This window comes from Xenopus tropicalis, chromosome 1 (genome assembly GCF_000004195.4).
Source record: "Xenopus tropicalis strain Nigerian chromosome 1, UCB_Xtro_10.0, whole genome shotgun sequence".
In the NCBI taxonomy this organism is placed as follows: domain Eukaryota; kingdom Metazoa; phylum Chordata; class Amphibia; order Anura; family Pipidae; genus Xenopus; species Xenopus tropicalis.
This window is the reverse complement of record NC_030677.2, coordinates 115,241,530-115,267,288: the sequence shown is the minus strand read 5'-3', so window position 1 is coordinate 115,267,288 and position 25,759 is coordinate 115,241,530. Positions and strand designations below refer to the sequence as shown.

The 25,759-nt window shown below is 39.2% G+C and overlaps 1 protein-coding gene across 2 annotated transcripts; it reads right to left on the bottom strand.

Annotated features, from left to right (window-relative positions):
- Positions 1–668: 668 nt before the first annotated feature.
- ltb4dh (protein) lies at positions 669–13,542 on the bottom strand. Of its 2 annotated transcripts, none has more exons than XM_031898741.1 (10): positions 12,556–12,623; positions 10,924–11,038; positions 8,725–8,770; positions 6,838–6,897; positions 5,331–5,498; positions 3,968–4,085; positions 3,627–3,782; positions 1,588–1,693; positions 1,118–1,236; positions 669–935 (listed from the first exon to the last, which is right to left on the bottom strand). In XM_031898741.1, exons 2-10 carry the CDS (start codon positions 11,027–11,029, stop codon positions 825–827), a joined length of 990 nt encoding a protein of 329 aa, XP_031754601.1. In that variant the 5' UTR covers positions 11,030–11,038; positions 12,556–12,623; the 3' UTR covers positions 669–824. The 2 variants fall into 2 exon arrangements, with proteins under 2 accessions (XP_031754601.1, NP_001008100.1); NM_001008099.1 differs by lacking the exon at positions 12,556–12,623 and adding an exon at positions 13,509–13,542 and having other exon boundaries at positions 675–935.
- Positions 13,543–25,759: the final 12,217 nt, after the last annotated feature.

The window sequence follows — 25,759 nt, the reverse complement described above, 5'->3', positions numbered from 1 at the left end:
TACAAATGGGGGGGGGGGGGTTATTTTTAGATTATTTTTTTTTGGGGGGTAGGAATAAAAATGTATTATCCTGGGGGCCTTTGTTCACACAGTTCTGTCTTTTCTCTTCCAACTGTAACCAAGTTAGTCCATTCACCTCACCCTTGGATCTGTCCAACTCTATTTCATGTTGCTGTGTTTTTGGTGCATGTCTGGCTTTAATCTCTCTTTATCAGAGAGATTTATTCTTGGGATGAGGCAAACCAATAAAGGACCCCACAACATGGGTCAGGCGGGTTCGGGCTGACCTCGGCACATTACTATTGTGGCTCGCAGGCGGGTTCGGGTTCAGCTTTCCCCGCCCGCAACCTAACACTGCTGGCCTTGGTCTTCCAGCTTCTGAATTAAAAGGTGCACACCCACCCCTTATGTGATATCATTTTGGGGCAGGAGCAGGTCTATAAATACAGGGCAGATGCCAGGTAGGGAAGGGTTTGTGTCGGGAGCAGGCAGGTTAGGGTCGACCTGCACATCACTACCCCACAACACAAAAAAAAACCCCAGCTAAAATGCAAAACATATACAAGTTTGGGATCACTTATCGGGAAAACTGTTTTCCAGAAAGCTCCGAATTACGGAAAGCCTGTCTCCCATTGACTGATTAATCCTTATTGGATGCAAAACAATCCTATTGGTTTTAGTTCATGTTTTATTGATTTTTTTGTAGACTTAAGGTATACAGATCCAAATAACGGAAAGACCCCTTATCCGGAAAACCATTGGCCCTGAGCATTCTGGATAATGGGTCCAATATAATATATAAGGTTACATTCTTCAGGAGCTTTTTAAACTTTAATAATAGCTTTGCCAATATTTTCTCCTTTAAGCATCCCCATAAAACCTGCTGGCATGTTCTCAAAGCCATTTGTGATGTGCTCATGGTACTTCAGCTTTCCCTGTAAGAAACCAGAAAAAGGAAATATGTTTTGCTCACAAGAGAATGAAAAGGCCTGCTTAATATGCCCTAAAGTAAGTGGCCTAATGAAAAGTAATATGCACAAAAATTATGTAATATAAGTAGTTACAGTATATTTGTTCAAATGTGTTGTACCAAACCAGGACACAGGCCGACTCTTACCTCTATAATCCACTGCAAGAGCTGTTTCTGCCCTTCTGGGTATCGGTCTTGCCAGCGAGTCACAAGAAATCCTTCCATACGGAGTTGTTTGAAGAGTATATATGGTTGAATGTACGGCCCTTGGAAAATAATTAGGCTTCATTTACCTCTGGCAATATTATCCCAGTAAAATCACAAATCTGCTTACACTAATCAAAGCATTAGGCTCTTGTTGAGTCCTATTTCCTGCAGCCATGCTTTACAAAGTCATAGGCTATAGGCTTATATTACATAAGAAATAAAGCATTGGCCAGATCTACACTACCCCTGGTACTGCCCATAAACATAGAAGGCAATGAGAGATCTGTATATAAATAAGATCATGGGTGTTCTTAATAAAATAAATTACTGTGTATACACATTAACTATCGCCCAAAATATCAGTAAGATACAAAAATGGCCCAATACTGAAAGTTAATTAAGGATTTTACCTGTCGAGGGTACTGAATCATTATACAAAGAGATGGCACCACAGACAGCAATTCTTCCAAAATCTTTCATTTGTTGCAGAGCAGTATCTGCAAATTTCCCCCCAACCTAAAAAAATGGACATTTCAGAAGCCAGAAAAAAATTCTACAATGCTTTGAAAAAAAAAAACCAAATGGTTATTTTTTTTTTTATTGATACAGGTATGGGACCTGTTATCCAGAATGCTCAGGACCTGGGGTTTTCGGATAAGAGATCTTTCTGTAATTTGGATCTCCATACCTTAAATCTACCAAATAGGATTGTTTTGTCTCCAATAAAGATCAATTATATCTTAGTTGGGATCAAGTACAAGGTACAGTTTTATTATTACAGAGAAAAGGTAAATCAGTTTTAAAAATTAGAATTATTTGCTTCTAATTTTATAATTTATTCTAATAATGGAGCCTAAGGGAGATAGCCTTTTCATATTTCAGAACTTTCGGATCCCATAACGGATCCCATATCTGAAATAATATTTCTTATTACTGAAACCAAGTTTTCACACAAGGTGTGAAAAAATAAAATTGTTGAAAAATAGGAGGAGGGGTCATGCACACATAAGGAGTGCTTCCAAAGCTTCAGACTGGATGAATGGTAACTTTGCAGAGAAGGAAGGATGGGGGGTCGGCAGTGTGTAGTCCTCTTAAAAAAGGAGGAACTTTGATTACTAGAATGCATCACTTTTACTTAGAACAAGGTGCAGGTGATGGATGACTCTGGGGGAATCAGATATTGTTTATTCAAGTCAGAGGCAGGGTATTTCTTATCTTATGTGGTTTCCTTTTAAATCATGGAGTCAGGTATGTTGTTTACATTAGCCCAGCTAATTGGGGGGGAAAGGGGGTGGAACATATTCCCTTTAAAGAACGGTGTACAGCCACATCCCTCACTGGGGCAGAGCAAGGAGCATGGTCAGAGCCATCACCAAAACCACTACTATATCTGCTACATACAGCAACAAAAAATCTAACCATTTCAGAACCCCCTGCTATAGAATTTACAGCATCTTCAGAAAAATATACCACAAACGCTGTTAAGTTGTCTGTTCTGGGTTTCTCCATCATCTCTACATGCCTAGTGTTGCTGCACAGCACAATGGGAAAATGCCAGCATGCAGGTTTAGGCTGATGCCACACCAGGCGTAGGGCTGATTTTTTCGGCAAGCGGAAAAACGCTTGCCGAAAATTCAGCCCTACGCCTGCTACTTGTGCCTGCACCCGAATGAATGGGATACGCTCGGGTGCAGGCACATGTAGCCGATATACGCACGAAAACGCGAGACTTTGCATTCTCTCGCGTTTTCATGCGTATATCGGCTACATGTGCCTGCACCCGAGCGTATCCCATTCATGCGGGTGCAGGCACAAGTAGCAGGCGTAGGGTTGAATTTTCGGCAAGCGTTTTTCCGCTTGCCGAAAAAATCAGCCCTACGCCTGGTGTGGCATGAGCCTTAAAGCTTTCTATTCTGCGAAAGGTGTCTCTATAAAATATAAATGCACTAGTTTTAATATGGGACATCAATTGTGAAATTCTAATTTCAGTGTAGTAGTTAAAAAGCCTTAAACACTACACCCATAGCAAGTTATGTAACAAAATGTGCAAAGTTTGCTGTAGGTCTAGTCAAACAATTAGCAAGTAGCATTTCATTGTCACCTGTGTAAAAGCAAGCACTGATTGAAAGTCATAGGTATCATTTTAAATGTGCTGAATTCCAGTTTCTTATGGCAAGTAAGCCCTGCAATGACCTATATTGCCATTTTTGACTAGTTAATAGCTTACATTTTGCTCCTGATCAATTTGGAAAATAATTCAGTAGTTTGGTTTACTGCTGGGAAGGTTATTTTGTTCCTTTTGTAATATCTGGCCACACAAATATGCTAATGGTCCTTTTCTGTTTGGTGAATAAGTGAAAACCAGGACTATAAGTAAGATTATATGAGTTTTGATTAAAGGGAAACATTTGCACAGTGTCATTTTTTTTTACTTGCCATAGGAGCTTACATTTTCAAAGTAGCAGTCGTATCCTTCTGGAGAGGCCTTTTTCAGAGCTTCTGCCAAGGAGCTTACAGTCTTGTAGTTAAAGGCTTCATCAAATCCAATTTCTTTTAAAAAGCCTACTTTGTCATCTGAGCCAGCACATCCAACTGCTTTGCAGCCCTGTCAGAAATATAATTAAATATTATATATGTATCTTGTGAGAAGGAAAAACAGATTATGGGTAGCTGGAACCCCTTTGAATGTTGGAAGTTCCCTAATAGCTGCAAGGCCACCAGTTTGATATCTCTAATGGATCACTTATTGTGCTTTCATTTTGCTTTTACCTTCCCATGGTTTTCACTTACTTTGATCTTTGCAATCTGACCCACAAGTGAGCCAACAGCACCAGCAGCAGCGTTAACAAGGACAACATCCCCTTCCTTTGGATTGCAAAGTTCCAAAAGGCCAAAATATGCTGTCAGTCTGGTAGAGAAAAAATACATTTCAAATATTCTAGAACACAGTTTTTGGTATAACACTAAGTTTGTACCAAAGCTTTATTGGCAGCTGCGAGTGTAAAGGTGGCCATACATGGGGTAACAAAAGCTGCTGGCTTGATCTTTCCAATCCGAGTTGGCAAATTATTGGTCTATGTATAGCGAGTGCAAGTGCAAGCTCTCCAAGTAGCAGATATCAGAAATGCTAAATATGCATTCATTCCAGAATCTATTTTAGGTTTACCGTATACACAGCAACCAAGCTTAAAAAAATAAAAATCACTGGATATTTGTAATTAATGTATAATGGAAAGTTGCTTAGACATTTGATTTAATTAAACAGGTACTACATTTTAAACCTGGATTCTAACCCCTCTGTGGCTACCACTTATGTTCTGTGTATAAAAGCAATACTACCTGTGTGTATGCAACAAACTTGCAATTTTTTTAATAATACAAACAGGAAAACAACAAGTCTCAGTTCTTTGCTGTACATTCCTCAGCACCATATGTCCCACATGGCAAGCCAGGTTCCCTGTAACTCACCACTAGTCCCACGGAGGGTTGCCACCTTTGTCAGGAAATGTTGCTGGCCAGTACAGGAAGAGACAGGCTGTTGATATCAAATGGTGGGGACTTGTGCAGATCAGACACAGGTGTATAGAGTTGTAGGTGGTGGTATGAGAGATAGAGAACTTAAACAGGCTTGTCCAGTGGGGCTAACAGTGTTTCCCTGAGGAAAGGATGGGGAGGTTAATTTATAAACACTGGGCAAATTTGCACCTGGATAGTTACACATAGAAACCATAAGTCTGCTTTCATTGTTATACCTGCTGCTGACTGAAAAAATGTAATTACTGGTTGCTATGGGTTACTGCTTAGGTGCAAATATGCCCAGTCTTTATAAATAAGCTCCTAGAAGTTTAGAATACAGGCATCGGCCCTAGCTAGTGATTTGCTGCCTAAGCTGGAGAAATACCAGCCAAGTGGCTAGCCTATTACCAATCCTGGAAAACTATAAAATCTAGTAGACAGTTGCACTACTGTATCTCTCTTAAGGGGGAATATGTAACAAAAATAATACAAATCACAATATATTTCACACATAAGAACAGCGGTACATAGAATAGCTGTGAAGATAAGGACATCATACAACAAAAACAAAGGAACAAATAACTGCATCATTTTCAAAGCAAACATAATAAAAACTATCAACGATTTGGTAACCAACCCTGGCATGCCAGCAGCCCCCAGTGCCAGTGATTTGGGTAGGTTCTCAGGCCAGCTGGAAGGGAGGGGAGCTAGTCCTTGGCCATCAGATATGAAATGTGTTGTCCATCCTGCAAAGGCAACATAATAGCCACCCACTGGGACGGCAGGGTTCTTGCTCTCTATCACTCTAATAAGAAACACACAAAACACAAATACCATCAGATACAGGTATCCTTGCTAAAATAAAGAAAAAGTGAAAAAAAATGTACCACAAATAACATGATTCAAATCCATAATACAAATAAATCTGAAACAATGCCGTGCATTTTTTTTTTATCCACTTCTTTACTTCAAGGATATAAAAACCCTAAAATTCTTAAAAGACTCTAAACAGCCCCCAAAATGACATATCTCTTACCCTACAATGAGCAATGATGTTTTTTCTCACTAGACTCAATGTAGGGAATAAAGTATGTCATTTTGGGGACTGTTTACATAATTTGAAGGGGTTTTAAAATAAAAGGTTTACTTGTTCCTTAAAAAAAGGAATGGGATCCCTTATCCGGAAACCCATTATCCAGAAAGCTCCGAATTACAGAAAGGCCATCTCCCATAGACTCCAATATAAGCAAATAATTCTAATTTTTAAAAAGGATTTCCTTTTTCTCTGTAATAATAAAACAGAACCTTGTACTTGATCCCAACTAAGAAATAATTAATCCTTATTTGAGGCAAAACACTCCTATTGGGTTTATTCAATATATAAATGATTTTTAGCAGACTTAAATTATGGAGATCCAAATTATGGAAATATCCCTTACCTGGAAAACCCCAGGTCCTGAGCATTGTGGATAACAGGTCCCATACCTGTATAATGAATTTTGCAACAACAAAGCCACCAACTGGTAATTTCATACAACTGTATGATTAAAGAGATATATGTTCAAAGGGAAAACAGAACTGTTTAGATGTTCTTATGCTCAGGAAAGATCAGAAACCTCAGATGGCCTTTCTCATCTCTTTCCTGAGCACCATCCAACTAGCTTTCCATTTTCCTTCTGAAGGTATATATCTTTCTAACTGCAGCCAGAGGAAATGACCAGCCGGTGGCCCTGTTCATTATATTAGCAGTTAATAAACTGCTTAATAGCTTTAAACTGGATCATTAATATAATTTGCAAATTTGCTTAGGAAACCACCCTGAGAAATTACATTTTGTTAAAGGTTTACATATGTTTTTAATATTACACACAAGGTGAGCACTACTTGCCAAAATATGCCCAGTGAGTCTTTTTTAGGACACATATACTCTGTAGATGCATTGATTACCTTAGGTCCTAAGGTTTAGGGTAATTAAAGCATTTCATAAGACTGCTGTGTAGTTGGGACTACACAATATAATGATAAATAATACTTTATAACTGTAATTTAATTCATGATATTGGAGAGTCAGGAGAGACTATTACTTTATGCATCTTTATGAGCCATAACTAATGCATACAAAGCAGAAGACAGAAGACATTTACCTGGCAACCTGTGATCCCATTATAACATCTCCTTCCTTTAACTTCATTTTACTATATGGCCTGTTGAGCATAAACGGTACAAAAAGTTACACAGATGTTTCTTCTCAATGTTAATATCAGTAGATATAGCTACCAACACATTCCTATGATATAGCTACCAACACATTCCTATGACCAGTGCATTAGAATGTTCTGTTATTCACCTCAAACACATTCACTACAGTATGGGGGCACAGAGAACAAGAATCCCATATGACTCAGCTTTAAGAAAATTGAGAAAAAATATCATGAAGCTGAAACAGACATTTTTCTTTCATTTAAAAGGAGATTTAAAAGGAGAACCAAAGCCTAATCTAAGAAGTAGACTAGAAATGTTGTACATTATGTTTTAAGCTTTTGCGCCAGCTTAAGACAAGCACAGCCCTACAGCAGGGAAAATCTGTGCCTCCAAAATGCCCCAGTAGCTCCCCAAGATCTTTTCTCCTGATTTACTGCACATGCTCCGTGTTGCTGTCAGTTACCTGAGCTTAGGGATCAACTCACAATATACTGTGTATATAGAATTCAAATTTCACAATATAAGGCTGATTAGCAATTTATTCAGATTTACATTACACGCCAGCTCTGAGACCAGTACTGAAATTATAGGAAGAAAATCACAATTTTTAGCACAGTATATTATTAAGGGAGGGTAAGAAACATACTTACACATATTGTGTATCTACAAAAAGGGCAATCTGCTCTTGTTAGTCCCTGTTCGTACAAGAGTAGACGGGCATAGTGTCAGCCCATCAACACATTCACAGAGCAGATTGTGGAACAAAATACATAATTTAGTTAACATGCCAAAATCTGCCTCATGTACGCACTGATGGGCTAATGCCATGTTGTCACTGTACACACAACAATGGTATGTAAGGAGCAGATCAGCCCATTCTCCGCTGACCTAGATTCACAATGGGAAGTAGCCGCTTATGAGGGTACAAATATGGCTACAAGGTTAGTGAAACAATAGTGTGGTACAAGATTGTTGACAGTTGTTTAATGAGGAGATATATTAAGTGTGGCATTTTTATTTGCAAATTTTTTAAAGACTATGATACAGAATCAGTTAGTGTGAAATGAAATAAAAGTCTTAAAGGAGAAGTAAAAGGCTAAGTCACTTGGGGGTGCCAAAATGTTAGGCACCTGCAAGTGACTTTAATTGCTTACCTTTAACCCCTGGTTGGTGCCCTGTTAGGAGAAAACCGCACCAGCCCGGGGCACCTGTTTCCTCTTCCTTCTGCCACCAAAATCCCTGGGCCGGGAGATTGAAAAAAAGCAGACTTTTTTGTTAAAGTTCGGCTTTTCCTTCTACTGCACATGCCCGTGAAGAAGGAAGGAGACCACACTCGTAGCTACCCCGGGCTGGTGCGGTTTTCTCCTAACGGGGGCACCAGCCTGGGGTAAAAGGTAAGTGATTAAAGTCCCTTGGGGGTGCCTAACATTTTGGCCGAAAACAGAACCGAATCCTGGATTAGATGCATCCCTACTTTATTATGAACCAATATAAAATTAACATGGAATATTACACATCTACTGTAAGAGAGCAATGTTCAGAATAAAGTTGTTTCTAAAACAGAAACCTAGTATATAAAGTTTATTTTGAAAATCAAAAAATAAGATAAAAGAAACACTGAGATTATGCAACAGATTTTTCCCAGCATCCCTGTAAAGGATAATGGCTTTGGCCTTGGCCTCATTTATAAACACTGGCCAACTTTGCACACAGGAACCATAGGTTACCATATGTAACCCACATGAGCCATAGTTGCCATGGGCTACTGCCCAGGTGAAAATGTGCCCCATGCTTAGAAATAAACCCCAAAATATACAAATTTAAATTACCTCATGTATGGGTCGACACTCAGAAACTCAGATTCCAGCAGCACCTCTAAAAATAAAGTTTTTTAAAAACAGTTACTCTAAACCATTTGAGAAAGTAAATATATAAAGCGCGCAACTACATCTCTGTTTTGCAAACAATATTGATTTATATTTATCTGTAAATTCTGTTTAGATTCCACTGAATGAACCCTTTATATATCATAGTGTTGTTTAACTTGTGTGGTGAACTTGCAGAACTTTAATCATTTCATGTTATTATATGGGTCTGTAGCCAGATGAAAGGACTTCACGCTGGCCCTGCTCAGTGTTCTTTTGGGAGCAAATTTCCATTCTCATCGGTACAGACCAATTTGGAAACTGGAGATAACTAGTTAATGCATTTTTTGCAAACTCATAACTATACCATAAAGCAGTGGTAGTTGTACTTACCGTGTTCAAGCCCCCTTAAAAGGATAACATTTGAACATTTGTTCACATCTAAAAAATCCAGCTAGCAAAGCTGAACTGTTTGCAAGTGCCGCTGACTTTCAAGTGACCTGGTCACCCTAACCTAGATCAATAATAAGACTATTGATGCAAATAATGCTGAATGCAATTAGATTTTATTTGCAGCTTTATGAATTCTGACATATACTGTATAGCACTTCCAACTTATGGTAACAGAGTCCCACCATAATAGTATTCTAAATTTATGCGGTCACATTTAAAATTAGGTGCCACGAGGACATTTAGTTGCTGTGATTTTTAAAAAGCGAGTTCCAGCAACAAGTCTATCACCTTTTCCTAACAAACGATTACTAGAGATTTCAACAACGGAGTGGTTCTATTTCCCACAAAAACCGGTGCCATATTCCCTGCCCACAATTAGAAATTACATTCAGTGCAATGGGGAAATCTCAGCGACTTCTCGCTGGGTTTTACTTTCAGCAACTCCAATAGTTTTGAATGACAATGCTTTCTTTGTAAAATTGCTCGAAAAAGGGTCTCGTAGCAATTCGGAGCGATAAGAGATTTGAAGTAGTATCGTCGGTTTAGGTACTGGCGATTTTTATGAGCGACATGTCGCTGGAACTCACTTTTTAAAAACCCCACGACTATTCTCCATGGGACATTAGTCTTAAAAACAAGCTTGTTCCAGACATGAAACTGCAGAGTGTGAGGCAAGTAATGGGGTGGTTACATTTAAATACTGCCTGTAGTCAGTGTTCATCTCTGGTGTCAGTATCACTTTAAAAAAGTTCATTTAGCCTGACAAATGCTAATCACATTCTATGCTCATTAAGAAGGTAAACAAAGTCTTGAGCAAGATAGCTTAAGTATCCTCACTTAAGGTATTATTAATGAATTACCAGGGCTATATTGTTCTTCTTGCTGGAAACTTATCCCTGGAAAAGACTCAGGATTTCAACATTTTGTGTCAATATCTCAAGCATCTAAAGCTGGCCATACACGCACCGATAATATCGTACGAAACCTCGTTTTGTACGATATTCGGTGCATGTATGGCAAGTCGGTGAGTCAACGGATATAGCAGGATGCTGCTGATATCAGTCGACTCGCCGATCGGCCAGGTTAAAAGATTTTGATCGGGCGCCATAGAAGGCGTCTGAGCAAAATCTGCCGTCAGGGCTGAATCGGCAGAAGGAGGTAGAAATCCTATTGTTTCTACCTCCTTATCTGCCGTTTCAGCCCTGAATGGTTAGTGGCAGATTGTACAATCTTTTGTGCGCCACGTGTGTGGCCACCTTTAGACCAGCAGCTGGAGTGCTTGGTGTCTCAGGAGATTGGAATTCACAGGAATCTAAAGGATCAGGAACAGCTAAGGCAGCTACACCCTGGACTATTTTTCATTTATCAGACTGAGCAGAAACGGTTCAACACTGTGCGATATGGTGTGCTTCCTGAAAAATCATGAGAAAGGTGTGGTCCCTATCACATTTGATGACCAGAGTATAATTCTGTATTATTTCCTGGTATGGAGAACACTGCTTTGGACAGGTGAACATTAGCGAAGCGCCCCTCTCCAGCACTTCCATTAGTTATCTACACATATCACAACAACAGTGACAGCTCTAGGAATTCCGACATATCTTGAATTACTACGCCAATAAAAACATGCTGTAAAACATAAATGATAACTGTAAAAATGTGGCAGTGCCTTGGCTGCAAGAAAACCTACATTAAATAGCCAGGCCTTACCTCCATCTTTTAGGGGTGGCAGCTCGTTCTCTATCAACTTAAAATCTTCAGGTTGTGGTGCACCCTCAAAGTGCCTCACCATGGTCCATGACTTTGCTATCACCATCTTGATTACCTGCAAAAGATATAAAAAGTTGAACAATGACACACATAGGAGTATGTTGCATACGTGTGTGTTACATAAGAAATACATTTTACAGCACAGATCTCAGTAAGGTCTAACACTTCTCAATTTAAGGTTAAATTAAAGCAACTTGAAGGCCTCAAGCACATCCTTGATTTATATAGGAGAGCACAAGCTTGCAGGTGCGCTCTGACCGAGGCACTAAAATGCTACCTTACAGCTGCCATTAAACTACAAATGCCCGGGCCTAGGGTGGCAGAAATTTAGGTGCAGCATGCCGCCCAGCCGCACTGGAATTTTGCCCACATACAGAACAATGGGGACCGGATGCGCAGAAACATCAGCACGTCTTCTCCCCATTGCTCCGTATGAGTTACGGGGTGGAGGGGGATTGGTCGAGGTGGGCAGGTGGCAAAAGGGGGTGTCCTTGGGGCACCCTATTCAGAAATCCGGCCCTACCAGCAGCCAGCCAGAGAGTATGACAGCCACACTGACTGCACCAAGTCTGTGAACCACACCTGTGCTGCCACTTCTTCCTGCCAATCCTGCTTGCCCCTGAGATAAGTGACATCAGGAGCTGGCAAGTAAAGATTTCCAAACTCTAATCCAGAGACGGAATAAAATATGTGAGCACCATGGTGATAACAGTGGCCATGCCCACTTTTTGGGCAATTGTCTGCTGCATCTTAGTGCATCCACTAAATTAAGCATGTATTTGCTTTCAAAAAAAGCCCTGCATCACATATGGCAAGGCCAAGAAGTTATATACGGCTGCCTGGCAAATACCTACACTGCCTACAGCAGTACATATGCCTCCATAAGACCAAATATTACCCCAGGTACCTGGCTACCCTAAGCAGAAGATATTTCCTTTCCCAAAATGAAGCTAAACATTTTCACAGGTGGGTAAAGGGTGTTTATTGGAGTAATACAGTAGTTCAACATATCTATGGAGGACAGATTTTTGAAACTAAGTTTTGCTAAGCTGAGGTCTCATTGGCTTCACTGGGAAACAGCTCATCCTTAGTGTATGTAGGACTGCTTGTAAGCAAGCATTCAGAAACGGTTTGTGTTTTAGGGGGAATATAAAAAACTAGGTAATCTAGCTCTCCACCCTCCGTTCAAAATAAAGTTTACACAAAACATATAGTTAGTAAAAAATTCAAAGGGACCCATCATTAATATTGCCTTTTATATGCTAAATAGAAGCAATAAATACATAAAGAAAATTCCATGGATTAGATGTCAGTTTGAATTAAAAAAAGAAAGAAAAAAAGAATTATAAGTGAATCTTACTTGTGATAACAAATTAGATCAGTTCAGGATTGGGTTTTTCCCTTAGCCTGTCACATACATTGCAGAACATACTATATACAGGAACACTAGGACTGAGTGCAGAACTTTCTCCTCAGCTTCCCTGGGTCTGCAGGATCATTTCCTTGGCCCGCCCTCCCCAGCCTGACATTGTAGTAAAGACTGAACGCCAGAGAAAGAGTGGAGGATCTTACCCTAGCCCCCACCTATCATTTTGTAGTACAGCTAAGATACATGAGAAACCATTTCCTCCTTTGCACTGTGTAGAGAACAATTTCAATAGAACACAAAGGCTGAGCATTGACCCACCCCTTTACTTGAGCACAGCCATTTACAACTATTAAAGGAACAGTAACAAAAAAATCACTTTAAATATATCCCTTCTAAATACTTTATGATATGTATCATAAAGAAATTGCAATATTATAAGTGGTTTTGGAATAAATTACATTACCACTGATTTATTGGCCAAAGCCTGAAAAGGCAAAGGGGGGGGGGGGAGACTGACTTGAAACCGGAAGTCAATTTGCTTCATGTTAGGAGCCAGCAGCGATATGTGGACTTTAAGCCAGGATGCAGGGTGAAGCATTTCTAATTTTCAAGCTAAGTCTGCCTGTCTGAATGAGCTCTGAAAGAGCCTGCACCGAGAGAAGGAGGGGGAGCTAAATGGCAGGTTGGGAAAGATCTGCAGCCTGAGCTCAATAATAGAGTGACCAGATCACTTGAAGATTCAGGGACATGTCTTAGAAAAACCAGCTAGCAGGGCTGAACTAATTGCAGTTTATTTTAAAAGTAATCAGTTCTACCCCACAGCATGTATTTTTCAGTGACCTGGTCACCCTAGAGAATCTCAATAAATGTTAAGGTTAATTTTTGAAAAAAACACATACTATAATTTCTCTACAATATATTTGCTAATAAAAGCATTTATAAAGGATATTTTGAATGGAAAACATTTGGACAGTTTGGACAGAGGTTCTTGGGTGCACCCTAGGCACATGCCTCTTCTGCCTACCTCTAGTTTCAGCACTGGCAAGAGATTGTGTGCAGCAGGTAAGGGATAAGTAGATCAAGTTTAGCATTAGTTTTCTCAAAATCACAATGTCCGCCTTATATTCCTATCCTTTACATACTGGCCTTGTTTTACCTGATATTACTCTTCTGTTTCCAGGCCTGATCTGTATTAGAAGGAAAGCTGTTTCCCCAGCACGGCCTCAGACTTCTGCTTTTAAATGCAGGGACCTTTATACAGCTACACAATCTGCCCCCACTCCCTTCTTTCTCCCCTCTCCACGCCCTCTCAACTCCTTTCAGCAATCATTGCATGGTGATTGCATGGAAGCAGAAACTGTCTGCTCTCCCCTCACTGCCTGCATTGTACTCTAGGATAGAGCATGGAGTACATGTGACTCTGTTTCACAGGATGGACCTTCGCAATATGGAAGGTGCTATATGGAGGGTGTTGTATAACTACACCTCCCACTGCCATGTGTATGTTTAAAGTGCAAGAATTAAACAAGTGGACGCCAGGAGCGCTTGCTGACGAACTAAATAACAGGTTTATTGATGGACAAAACGTAAAGGACTGCACAGTTCAGCGAATATACTCAGAGACCATGAGGATTTGTAGCAAGGCAGATGGCATAGATAATATAGTAAACCAGTTGGACCACCACTGTGGAAGGTCTAGGGAAAGTAGTTCTTTATCCTTAGCATATCACCCTAGAACTGGATCCCAAATGACTGATGATGGTTCAGGGATTTACACTGACCTGCAACCTGTATAACCCTACAGTGCCTGTAAAGGAAAACTCCTGGATGGAGCCAGAAACTGCTCTTACTAAACAAGCTGTCTATCTCACGTGGTTACACGTGCTATGACACAATATAGTCTGCCTAGCTATTCCCTCATTCACGGGTTCCAGCTTTTGGGCTGGTGTGGATCCCAGGCTTCAAAAAGCTTTCACCCAGACCAATTGCTGCAGGCCAAGAAGGCAGAACCACCCCTTTCCTAACACTATATTAAAGTGTGGTAGGGTTTGGTCTAGCCTTGGGCCAATAACAGGGTATATGTTAATACCAAATATGATACATGGGTCTTTGCCCAGTAACAGGAAAAGAAGTGTAGGGCTTAGGGGCATATTAACCCTATGGGTCCCTACAAATTCTTGAAATTTGTTAACAGTTAAATGCATTATAATACACCATTGAGAAAGTATTACTGACTGGAAGGTATATACCCCATAAAAATAAATAGGTAATGTACAACTGTTTAAATTAGCCAGTTGGTAACTTTGATAAAGTCTCTAGCTATTGCACTATGGAAACAGGTTTACATCTACTTTATCACATTTATGGCAGCAAGCCATCAAATTAGATATCTTATCCCTAAAGGTGGCCACACACATTGTGATCTTTCGAAAGATCGTTCCCACCCTCCACAGACATTCAGGGCTGAATCATCAGATAAGGAGGTAGAAACAATAGGATTTCTACCTCCTTCTGCCGATTCAGCCCTGAAGGCAGATTTTACTCAGGCGCCTTCAATAGCACCCGATCAAAATCTTTTAACCAGCCCGATCGGCGAGTCAAGCGATATCCGCAGCCTTTTGCGATATTGGTCGCCTTGGCGAATCGCCATACACGCATCGAATATCGTACAAAACAAGGTTATGTATGATATCAGCAGTGCGTGTATGGCCAGCTTTAGAAACACTTTTCCTTACCTCAGGTGAATGAGTTTAAACTGTTGAACCCTCCAGCACTCCAGCTAGGATCTGATCATTAAAATCATTATAAAGCTAAAGCAAACATCAATATGTTTGTGTTCAAAGGGACCTGTGTTTCTCATGTACCAAACCTAGAATGTTAGCCTTTAGGTCAAGGTTACACTATGCCAGAAAAATTCTGCAATTCTGTGTGGCTATGTCACATGCGACAAGTGGTATAGGGGTAAATATAAAGTAATTCCAAAGTAGACCTTTGTGTATTTTTTTTTCTTTACGTACATACCTGCATTTAGGTGCTCTTTGCTGCCTACACAAAGAACCTTTTAAAAGTTAGAAGCAGGAGGGGCCCTGTAGGCACCCTCATCACAACATTAAGATACTATTATGCACCTTGCTGCTACATGAGTATTGGGTGGGATGCAGCAGAGGTACTCTGTCTTTGTGTCCTGCATCCCCATCATAAATTTATCAACCCCAAAAAAATGCAGTCAAGTTATAAAATTAAAAAATTAAATTTTCAAATTAACTTTTGAATATTTAGTAGAGAGTGTTATTCTGAGACAATTTGCAACTGGTAGTGATTTTTTTTATTTGTGGTTTCTGAATGATTTAGCTTTTTGTTCAGCAGCTCTCCATTTGGAAAGTTCAGCAGCTGGTTGCTGGGTACAGTTTTCTCTAGCAACCAGGCAGTGGTTTAAATGAAAGACTGGAAGGAAAGGGCCTAAATAGAAAGAAAATAGTGCCGTTGGTCGAGAATTCCTTGACCCACACCCAACCCGGCTTCTTCCCTCTATTTATAGACCCGTGCCTGCCCCACCTCACAATAATGTAACAAAAGGGGCGGCCCGTGTTAAAAAATTAGAGAGCCGAAAGAGGAAGCCGGTAGTGTTAGGTCGCGGATGTGGGAGAGTGAGCGGAAAAGGTCAACACGAAGCTGCCCGACCCGGGCAAACTGACAGTAACAACAAAAATTAAAGACTCACAGAGCAATAATTTTTTGATTGCTGGGGTCAGTGACATTTGAAAGCTGAAGAGAGCCAGAAGAGAAAGGCAAATAATAAAAAAAAAACTATAAAAATTGAAGACCAATTGAAGAAATTCCCATTCCACAACACGCTGAAAGTTAATGCAAAGGTGAACTACCCCTTTAATTATTATGTGAGCCATGATACCGAGGTTTATAGTGTAAAACAATTTGGGGAAATTACTTCCCCATCTATGCAATATATAAAAAGTACATGTGCCATTCTATGTTCCTGTTACGTGTTAAGTGCTTAGTTCCAGGGATCTACTAGAGGTTTGCATCAAAAGGCTCTACTGATTTGTGCCAAGCGAATTGCACACTAATGCAGTTATTAACAATATGTACATTGGCACACAAGAATTGATGACATTCCCAATGTAAAAAAAAACTTCCACTTCCACTTTCTTCTTCCACTGGAATTCTAGGGGAAAAATGCGTCATTGTAGGAATAAAACCTGGTGATCTGTATTCCAAAATTGCACTATGCACTGCATTCCTAAATGAGCATTCAAGAGTTGACTGGCCACTTACAGGAGTCGACTGAGACTCACAATCACCAAGGATGTCATAGGCTCCTTGCATCCTTTTTACTTAGTATAATCCTGCATGGATCATTATCACCCTGATTGCATGTAGTTAGTTGATATCTTTGCCATAATGATTAAATATATAGTTCTGTAGACCAGGGCCAGAACTAGGGGTAGGCAGAAGAGGCATGTGCCTAGGGCTTAGTGACTGGGGAGAGTGCACTAACAGGGGGACAATTGTTGGGCTTAGAATAACCTGTAATTTAGTCTTAAAGATAATATTAGTACCTTGGAACTGCCTGCCCAAAACCCCTATGCTGTGGCGGATTAACGATATATGAGGCCCCTAGGCTACTCTTGACGTGAGCAACGTCGGATCTTGACCCACCTTTCTCCCAACCTTAACCCCTTTGCCTCTTTTACTTACCAACCCCAATAAACACACGGACACCAATTCTTGGCATAAAAATGGCCGCAGAACATTTATTAATAACAATTAGAGTTTTAATTTAAAACATATCATAAGAACAAATAAGATACAAAACAACTCATGAACACAATACAAATGTTTGTATAACAAACAACCAACTTTGAATAAACATAAACCATAACATAAACCATAACAAGCCAATAACTGTGCAGCGCAACTGGCGCTGCCAGCTGCCCTTCCAGCCCGGAACCCCCTACCCACAAAACTCACCTCCTAATCCACTTACTTACCCCTGAGGTTCCAGGCATGCCATCCCCAAACAATTATCAAACTCCCTTCCTAACCCAACCATTGTTTTTCCCCAACTCAATCACCCCGCCAACACCACTCGTTGCCTCCACCTCTATAGGGAGGGAGGGTGGGCGTTTTCCTATGCTGCCTAAAATGGATGAGGAGCGGGAACGTTTTCCAGCTATTTATACCCCTAATACGAAACAACCAATCAGATAAAAATTGGGAGTGGCTATGTCTGCCCTACTGCTATGTCATGCCCCTGCCTCCCTACGTTTCCCTACGGGTCATTGGGCTACTTTCCGAAGGACCCCCTCTCCCTGTCCATGCAGAGAGAAGAAAAGCTGCATCCCGAATGAGATCCCTGATCCCTATAAAAAACTGACCCCAGGGGAACGTCCCCCTGTACTCATCAACTTTAAAAATTCTGGTGTAGTCACTTTAGTCCCTGTCCAAACTGGTGCTGATTGATAGAGAAAAATGTTGGGCAATTTTTAAGGCAGACATACAGAGGAGCATACGGAAGCAGATCTGCTTCTCTCAGCCTGGCAAAAAGGCGCAGGGCTGAGAGAATTGGATGTATGTTTCGTCTGACCTTTCCCTTATAGCTGTAATTGCCTGCGCTCAAGTAAAGTGGTGGGTCATTGCTCAGCCTCTGTTTTCCACTAAAATGGTTCTCTTCACAGTGCTAAGGAGGAAATGTTTTTTCAGGCACCTGGAGGCAATATCACTGTTTCATGGCGGCAATTGTGGGATGCACGTACTTATAAAATACTATGATTTTCGGAGCATGTGTGGGCTTAGAATTATTGTCCTGATAATTTTGGTACCATGGCGATTGGTTGTTTAGAAGACTAAAATCTGAATGTGTATGGCTTCCTGGTCCTGCCAAATATACAGTGGTTTGCGAAAGTATTCGGCCCCCTTAAACTTTTCCACATTTTGTCACATTACAGCCACAAACATGAATCATTTTTATTGGAATTCCACATGAAAGACCAATACAAAGTGGTGTACACGTGAGAAGTGGAATGAAAATCATACATGATTCCAAACATTTTTTACAAATAAATAACTGCAAAGTGGGGTGTGCCTAATTATGTTGTAAAAAATTTTGGAATCATGTATGATTTTCGTTCCACTTCTCACGTGTACACCACTTTGTATTGGTCTTTCACGTGGAATTCCAATAAAATTGATTCATGTTTGTGGCTGTAATGTGACAAAATATGGAAAAATTCAAGGGGGCCGAATACTTTCGCAAACCACTGTATAAAGCAGGGCCTTTTTATGTAAATAAATGCTTAATTTAGTGAATGCAATAAGATACTGTGGGCTTTTCTTAGCCGGGCAGAGGTGGGGGTGATGTCATGGAGGGCGGGGGAAAAGTGGTGCCCTGACATCATAGGGAGAGGAGGAGGCTGAGTCATGACATCACAGGGGTGCGTCACACATGATAATATACAGGTATGGGATCAGTTATCCGGAAACCAATTATCCAGAAAGCTCTGAACTACAGAAAGCCTGTCTCCCATAGACTCCATTTTAATCAAATAATTCATATTTTTAAAATTAATTTCCTTTTTCTCTGTAAAAATAAAACAGTACCTTGTATTTGATCCCAACTTAAATGCCGTGCATTTTTATCCTTTTTTTATCCACTTCTTTACTTCAAGGATATAGAAACCCTAAAATTCTTTAAAGACTCTAAACAGCCCCCAAAATGACATATCTCTTACCCTACAATGAGCAATGATGTTTTTTCTCACTAGACTCAATGTAGGGAATAAAGTATGTCATTTTGGGGACTGATTACATAATTTGAAGGGGTTTTAAAATAAGAGGTTTACTTGTTCCTTAAAAAATGAATGGGATCCCTTATCTGGAAACCCATTATACAGAAAGCTCCGAATTACGGAAAGGCCATCTCCCATAGACTCCATTATAAGCAAATAATTCTAATTTTTAAAAATGATTTCCTTTTTTCTCTGTAATAATAAAACAGTACCTTGTACTTGATCCCAACTAAGATATAATTAATCCTTATTGGAGGCAAACCAATCCTATTGGGTTTAATTAATGTTTTATTGGTTTTTTAGTAGACTTAAGGTATGAAGATCCAAATTACGGAAAGACCCCTTATCCGGAATACCCTTGGTCCCGAGCATTCTGGATAATGGGTCCCATACCTGTAGTACACTTGGCACAGCACTGTTCTTGTAGCTGCATTCTGCTGTGTCACACGTGATACTATGGTACACTTGGAATAGCCATGTTCCTGTAGCTGCATTCTGTTGTGTCACACGTGATACTATAGTACACTTGGAATAGCCATGTTCCTGTAGCTGCATTCTGTTGTGTCACACGTGATACTATAGTACACTTAGGGGCTGATTTACTAACCCACAAATCCGAATGGGAAAAATTCCGATTGGAAAACAAACATTTTGCGACTTTTTCGTATTTTTTGCGATTTTTACGTCGCCGTTACGACTTTTTCATAAATTGTCGCGACTTTTCCGTAGCCGTTACGAATTGTCGCAACTTTTTCGTAGGCGTTACAATTTGCTCGTATCTTGTCTCGACTTTTTCGTATTGAGCACTCGTAAACTGCGGGCAAAACTTTCAGACTTAGCATGATTTTGGAAGCCTCCCATAGGACTCAATGGCACGCTGCAGCTCCAACCTGGCCCAAGGAAAGTCACGATACCGAAGCTTGAATGAATCCGAAACTTTCGTACTCGGCGCGATGGCTACGCAAAAGTCGTGACAATTCGCGCAAGTCGTAACGCTACGAAAAAGTCGCGACATTTTGCAAAAAAGTCGTAACGGCTATGAAAAAGTTGCGTCAATTTCCGAAAAAAAATCGCAAAATACCGATCATTACGAAAAAAAACGCATTCGGACGTTCGTGGATTAGTAAATGTGCCCCTTGGAATAGCCATGTTCCTGTAGCTGCATTCTGCAGTGTTATGCCTGATATTACATTGCTCTATTTGAAACAGCCAAGTTCCTGCTTTCTATTGTGTTACTTTTCATACAGGTATGAGATCTCTAATCTAGAGACCCAATATCCAAAAAGCTCAGAATTTCAGGAAGGCCGTTTCCCATTAAATCATTTTTAAGCAAAAAATTTTAATATTTTTCAATTATTTTCTATTTCTCTTTAATAATACAACAGAAACTTGTTCTTAGTTCTAACTAAATTGCATAAATCCATATAGATTTAAGCTATTCTTTTTTCTTATTTTGACAGTAGAGTGTGACATAGCAATAAAGTCAAAAAGTTTAAATGACCTTTCTCCTATATAAATAGCCAAATGAGTTATTTCCTAAAGATTTCTTCAGCTACACTTGTGTAAAGTTAAAATAAGGATCCCTTGAGATAAAATTTCAACAATGACCTGTTAAAGTGTGCCAAACAGAGACTGGAATCCATTCCACTACAACAGTTTTTACTTACTTACTACCTGATAACTATGGACTTTGTCACTATAAGTCACGCAATATTTTTGAATGACTGATTGAATATGAGTTAACAGAGGCCGGAACAGAAAGATAACTAATAAAATATAAAAATAAGAGTAAAAATATCTGGCTTTACAGAGAAGCTATTGTGTGGCCAACACATTACATTATGTTTGTCTACTGTATATTGAAAATACTGAAAAATGGTAATTATAGTGAGCAGAGGTGGAAAAAACAAATATGTATTTCAGCATACAACCACCAGATGGAGCCTAAGTCAAAAGCTTACACTGAGTTAATACAATTCTTACTCTTTGGAAGTAAATTGATTTAACAGCTGAGTACATCCACCTTTCTTCTCTGTACCATCCAATTGCAAGTCATCAGGGACAAATTGCAACTGCAGCAAAATGATATAACATCTGGTGGTGATCCTAAGGCATAGTATCCATGCTGAAAAGCTCCCCTGAGACCTTGAATTTAAGAGCTGAATCTGGGATGTAATAATCTCTTCAACTATGAAAACCTTCAAATCATTCTTCTTTCTGTTCCATTTCACTGGGAGTTTACTGGTAGGTGGCAATAATTTACTCTTTTAACTGGTATTTTGTGGAAGTTGCACAAACACACTGCAAACAAAGACAAGCCATATAATGGAAGGCTGTTCAATAAGATACAATGATATTGAGATATCAGATATTTAAAAGTAATTCAAATGCTTTTTTAAATTTAACTTCTTGGGTATATTCAAAATCATAATATTATTCTTTAATAGTAAAATTCCTTGATTTTGACCTTGGTGACTTATCCAGGGAGCAGCTATATTAACAAAATGTGGGAAATCACAATTGGAGATTTTGAACAGTAATATTATTTAAAGGTGGGTGTAGGTGTATGCTATTTAAAAATATGTTATGTTGATTTGCTCAATTTTTCAGTAATTAAATTTAGTATACAAGTATAAGACTTGTTATCCAGAATGCTCGGACCTGGGGTTCCCCAGATAAGGGGTCTTTCTGTTATTTGGATCCCCATGCCTTATGTCTGCTAAAATTTCATTTAAACATTAGATGAAACCAATAGATTTTTTCCGTTACCAACAAGGATTAATTATATCTTAGTTGAGATCAAGTACAAGGTACTGTTTTATTACTGCAGAGAGAAAGGAAATATGTTTTAAAATGTAAAATTATTTGATTAAAATGGGGTCTTTGGGAGATAGCCTTCCTGTAATATGAAATTTTCTGGAAAACAGGTTTCCCATAAGGTGTTTTTCTCCCAATCTACATTAATAAAATATTATTGCACATTAACACTGGACAACCAAGTCTTTATAGGAAACAACTCAGTTTATAGTTACACACAGAATGTACCACCTGTGGCATTTCTCAGAATGCCAATGACTAAAATACAATAAAAATGAAAGCTCATTGGCAGAAATGGCTTGGAATAACAAGAATAGCGTTTTCTTTTTTTTAGGTTACCAGAGGATGGCACGATCTGGATAATACAGAATATGATTGCTGGCCACTGGAGAAACCTGATGAAGTCAATATGATAGATTGTGGAGGTGAGACTAAAATAATCGAGTAGGTAATGCGGTCCTGTAGTTGTGTCAGTGCGGACAGAGCAGAGGAACATGTTCGTATATATAGACTCTAAAATATAGACATATTCATATAGACAGAAAAAAATTCTTACTGGCTTGTGCTACAAGGCTGACATTAATTACGTGTCGAAAATGTTCTAGTTTACTTGTGTTTGGAAATGTTATCCTTGTATCCCTTATTATATGCAGTATTCTAGGAAATACTGGCAGTATATAGATAAGGATGTGACCACAACAGCAATAAGCACACATACACTGCATATATATATATACTTCAGTGACATTCCCCACAGTGTATAGTTATCTGACTTACTTTCCCTCTGTAATAACAAGATAATTGGGCAGATCTATTAAACTTTGAACTGTGTATCCCTGATGGATTTCTAGCATTTCAAATTCTATCACAGTTATTAAAAATGTATTGTTTTGGCTTTCTTAAATGTCCAACAGGGTACAATCAATTTGATTACTTTGATCAGCCAGATTCAGCTCTTTTCGAGAGTTTTTAGAGTTCACCAGAAATATTACTATGTATGAATTTATTAAATCTTATAAAAGAACAAACTTTGCCTGTTTATGGGGAACATACTGTGTGTTGGCACAAATGATTTTCCACTTACTTAAAATGTTTATGTTGTAAAAAAAGATTGTTTTTTTTTTTTGAGTGCTAAACTACCGCTTGGATTAAAAATAGAGATTAATAATGACTTTGCCTGAATGTAATAATGTTGTAATATTTTTGTAGAATAATCAGCATACATAATTCTAGTGAAAAGAAAACTACTTTTCTGCTTACATATATTTTCTAATATAAATGGCCCTATCTACGCTTTCAGTTTTAAAATTCTAGTTCTCCCTTTCCCAAAGCAAGTCCTAAAATCAGTAGGCTTTCATATCAAATCAACCTGGGAATCCATTTACGCAAAAAAAAATAGAAACCATAAAAAGATTTGCTTTATTCATCTGCCCAGTTTATAAAACAATAATAAATTATTAAGATTAGGAGCAGTGAAAATGTTTCTGCTATAGGGACAGCTAGAAATCCTATGGGGGTAAGGTGGCATGACCATACACAGGTTGCACTTAGAGTTATCAAACTAATCTGAACAGTCAGCCTACAAGGTAAGTGATCAAAGAGAATGCTAGCACAATGTTTTTTCAGGTGTAAATATCTTTATTTCTAAATTAGAATGACTTATAACAAATAATTCACTCTACATTTAAAATTCTATTCTTGAACAAATGTATTTTTTTAGTTGTAATATTGGTGTGTAGGTAGCCATCTCAGTGATTTGTGCCTGAGTCTGAGCTTTCAGAAGGAGCCATCGCTACACATTAGAACTGCTTTCAGGTAACCTATTGTTTCTCCGACTCCCATGTAACTGGAGGAGTCCCAAGCCGGACTTGGATTTCACACTATTGAGTGCTATTCTGACTGGGAACTGTTATCTTGCTCCCTTCCCATTGTTCTGCTGATCAGCTGTGGGAGGGAGGGCGGGGTGATATCACTCCAACTCCAAGCAAAAACAAAGGGATCTTTCCATAATTTGGATCTCCATACCTTAAGCCTGCTAAAAAAAATCATTTAAGCATAAAACAAACCCAATAGGACTGTTTTGCCTGCAATAAGGATTCATTTTATCTTAGTTGGGATCAAGTACATGGTAACCTTTTTTTATTACAGAGAAAAAGGAAATCATTAAAAAAATTATAATTATTTGCTTATAATGAAGTCTATGGGAGATGGCCTTTCCGTCATTTGGAACTTTCTGGGTAATAGGTTTCTGGATAACTGATCCCATATCTGTATATTCAAAAGATAAAAATTGTCAAATCCAATCACAACCCCCACATTAATAACTAACCTGTTAACCAATAATGGCACCAACTAAACACATTTTATAATCTCACAAAATACTGTGTTGTTATTATGTATTTAGCAAATGCCAACATATTCCACAGTACAATAAATGAATGTAAACATTAAACATAAAAAATCAACCAGGGTCGGACTGGGGGGTGCAGGGCCCACCGGGGCTCCCACCCAAGGGCCCTGCTGGTGCCCCTGCTGGCTGCGTCCCCTAACTCCCCGCAGGGTCCCCCACCTGACGTCCTCCCCTGAGCGCACATAAATTTAACGTGTCAGCTGAGGAACGGTCGGGCAGGGGGAGCGCCGGCAAGGGTCGGGTCTGGGCCGCCGGGGCCCACTTGGATTTTTCCCGGTGGCCCAGTCAACCAATAACCAATACAAGAGGGTCCTGTCCTGAAGAGCTTACAATCTAAAAGAATAAGCTGCATATCAAAGAACATAGACTTTTGTGATTTAAAAAAAATACAATCTAGAGGGTAAGAAACAGGAATACCATAGGTCTGCTGTGGTCTCATTTAATTTATTTTGGGTTTGCCCTGACACCCATAGCTTAACACACTGTAAGCTGTCATCATGTGAACCCTAACTTTTGACATAGCAGAGCGATGATAATGCTGGGTCTGGAACTGACAGATAATCACAGTAGACTGTTAGACAGGCCAGTAGAGCAATGTTTTTGGGCAATGGCCTCTTGAGGTATACTCACCACTGTATAGATTATTTTGTAACTTGTGTAACCTTTTTTTTAATAGTTTCCGTTTCTTCCTTCCCTTAAGACATTTAAAATCTTTTAAATCCATGTGGAGCATTTAACTAGGAACAGTCTGCTTTTGCTGTCACAAGGATGAGCTGATATTGTTGGCCAATTAGGCCTTTCTTGAACAAACTGGCAAAACATTTGTCTGTGTATTTATGTCTGGAATTTAATAAACAAAACAACAAATATAGTTTTAAATATATTTTGTTCTGCTGATAAATAAAACATGTAAACATACTGTATCTACTTGTAGAAGCAGATAAGTTTCCTAAATGCCCCACATTTCCTAAACTGTCCACCTGAAATATTTTTAGTATACTGTCAGTTTTATACTATCTTTCTAAACAGCATTATAGGAAAAGTCAGGAGGCTTTTCCTCCTAGGAAAAAAATCATATAATGATTATGTATTTTCTATTTTCAAACCTGTGAACAATAAATCCTCTATTTTTATAAAACATTTTTGTCATCTAGTACACTAGACCTAGACATGTCTGCAATCTTCTAACAGGATTACAACACTTTAACATGGGCGTTCAGGCAAGGGCAAAGGGGGGCACATGCCCTGCCTGGAATGATTGCATATCTCACAGTCAGAATCAAGAATCATTGAACAAAGTAATAGTATAATCTCATACCATAAACAGCAGGAACTGGGTTGTATTGCAGACAAACTGGGACTGAGAGGTTAGAA

Coding starts and splice junctions, on each gene's coding strand:
- ltb4dh (NM_001008099.1), bottom strand. CDS start 11,029: ATGGTGATAGCAAAGTCATGGACCATGGTGAGGCACTTTGAGGGTGCA. Junction 8,771..10,923: donor GCCACCCCTAAAAGATGGAG/GTAAGGCCTGGC, acceptor CTTTATTTTTAG/AGGTGCTGCTGGAATCTGAG. Junction 936..1,117: donor TCTTGCAGTGGATTATAGAG/GTAAGAGTCGGC, acceptor GGTTTCTTACAG/GGAAAGCTGAAGTACCATGA.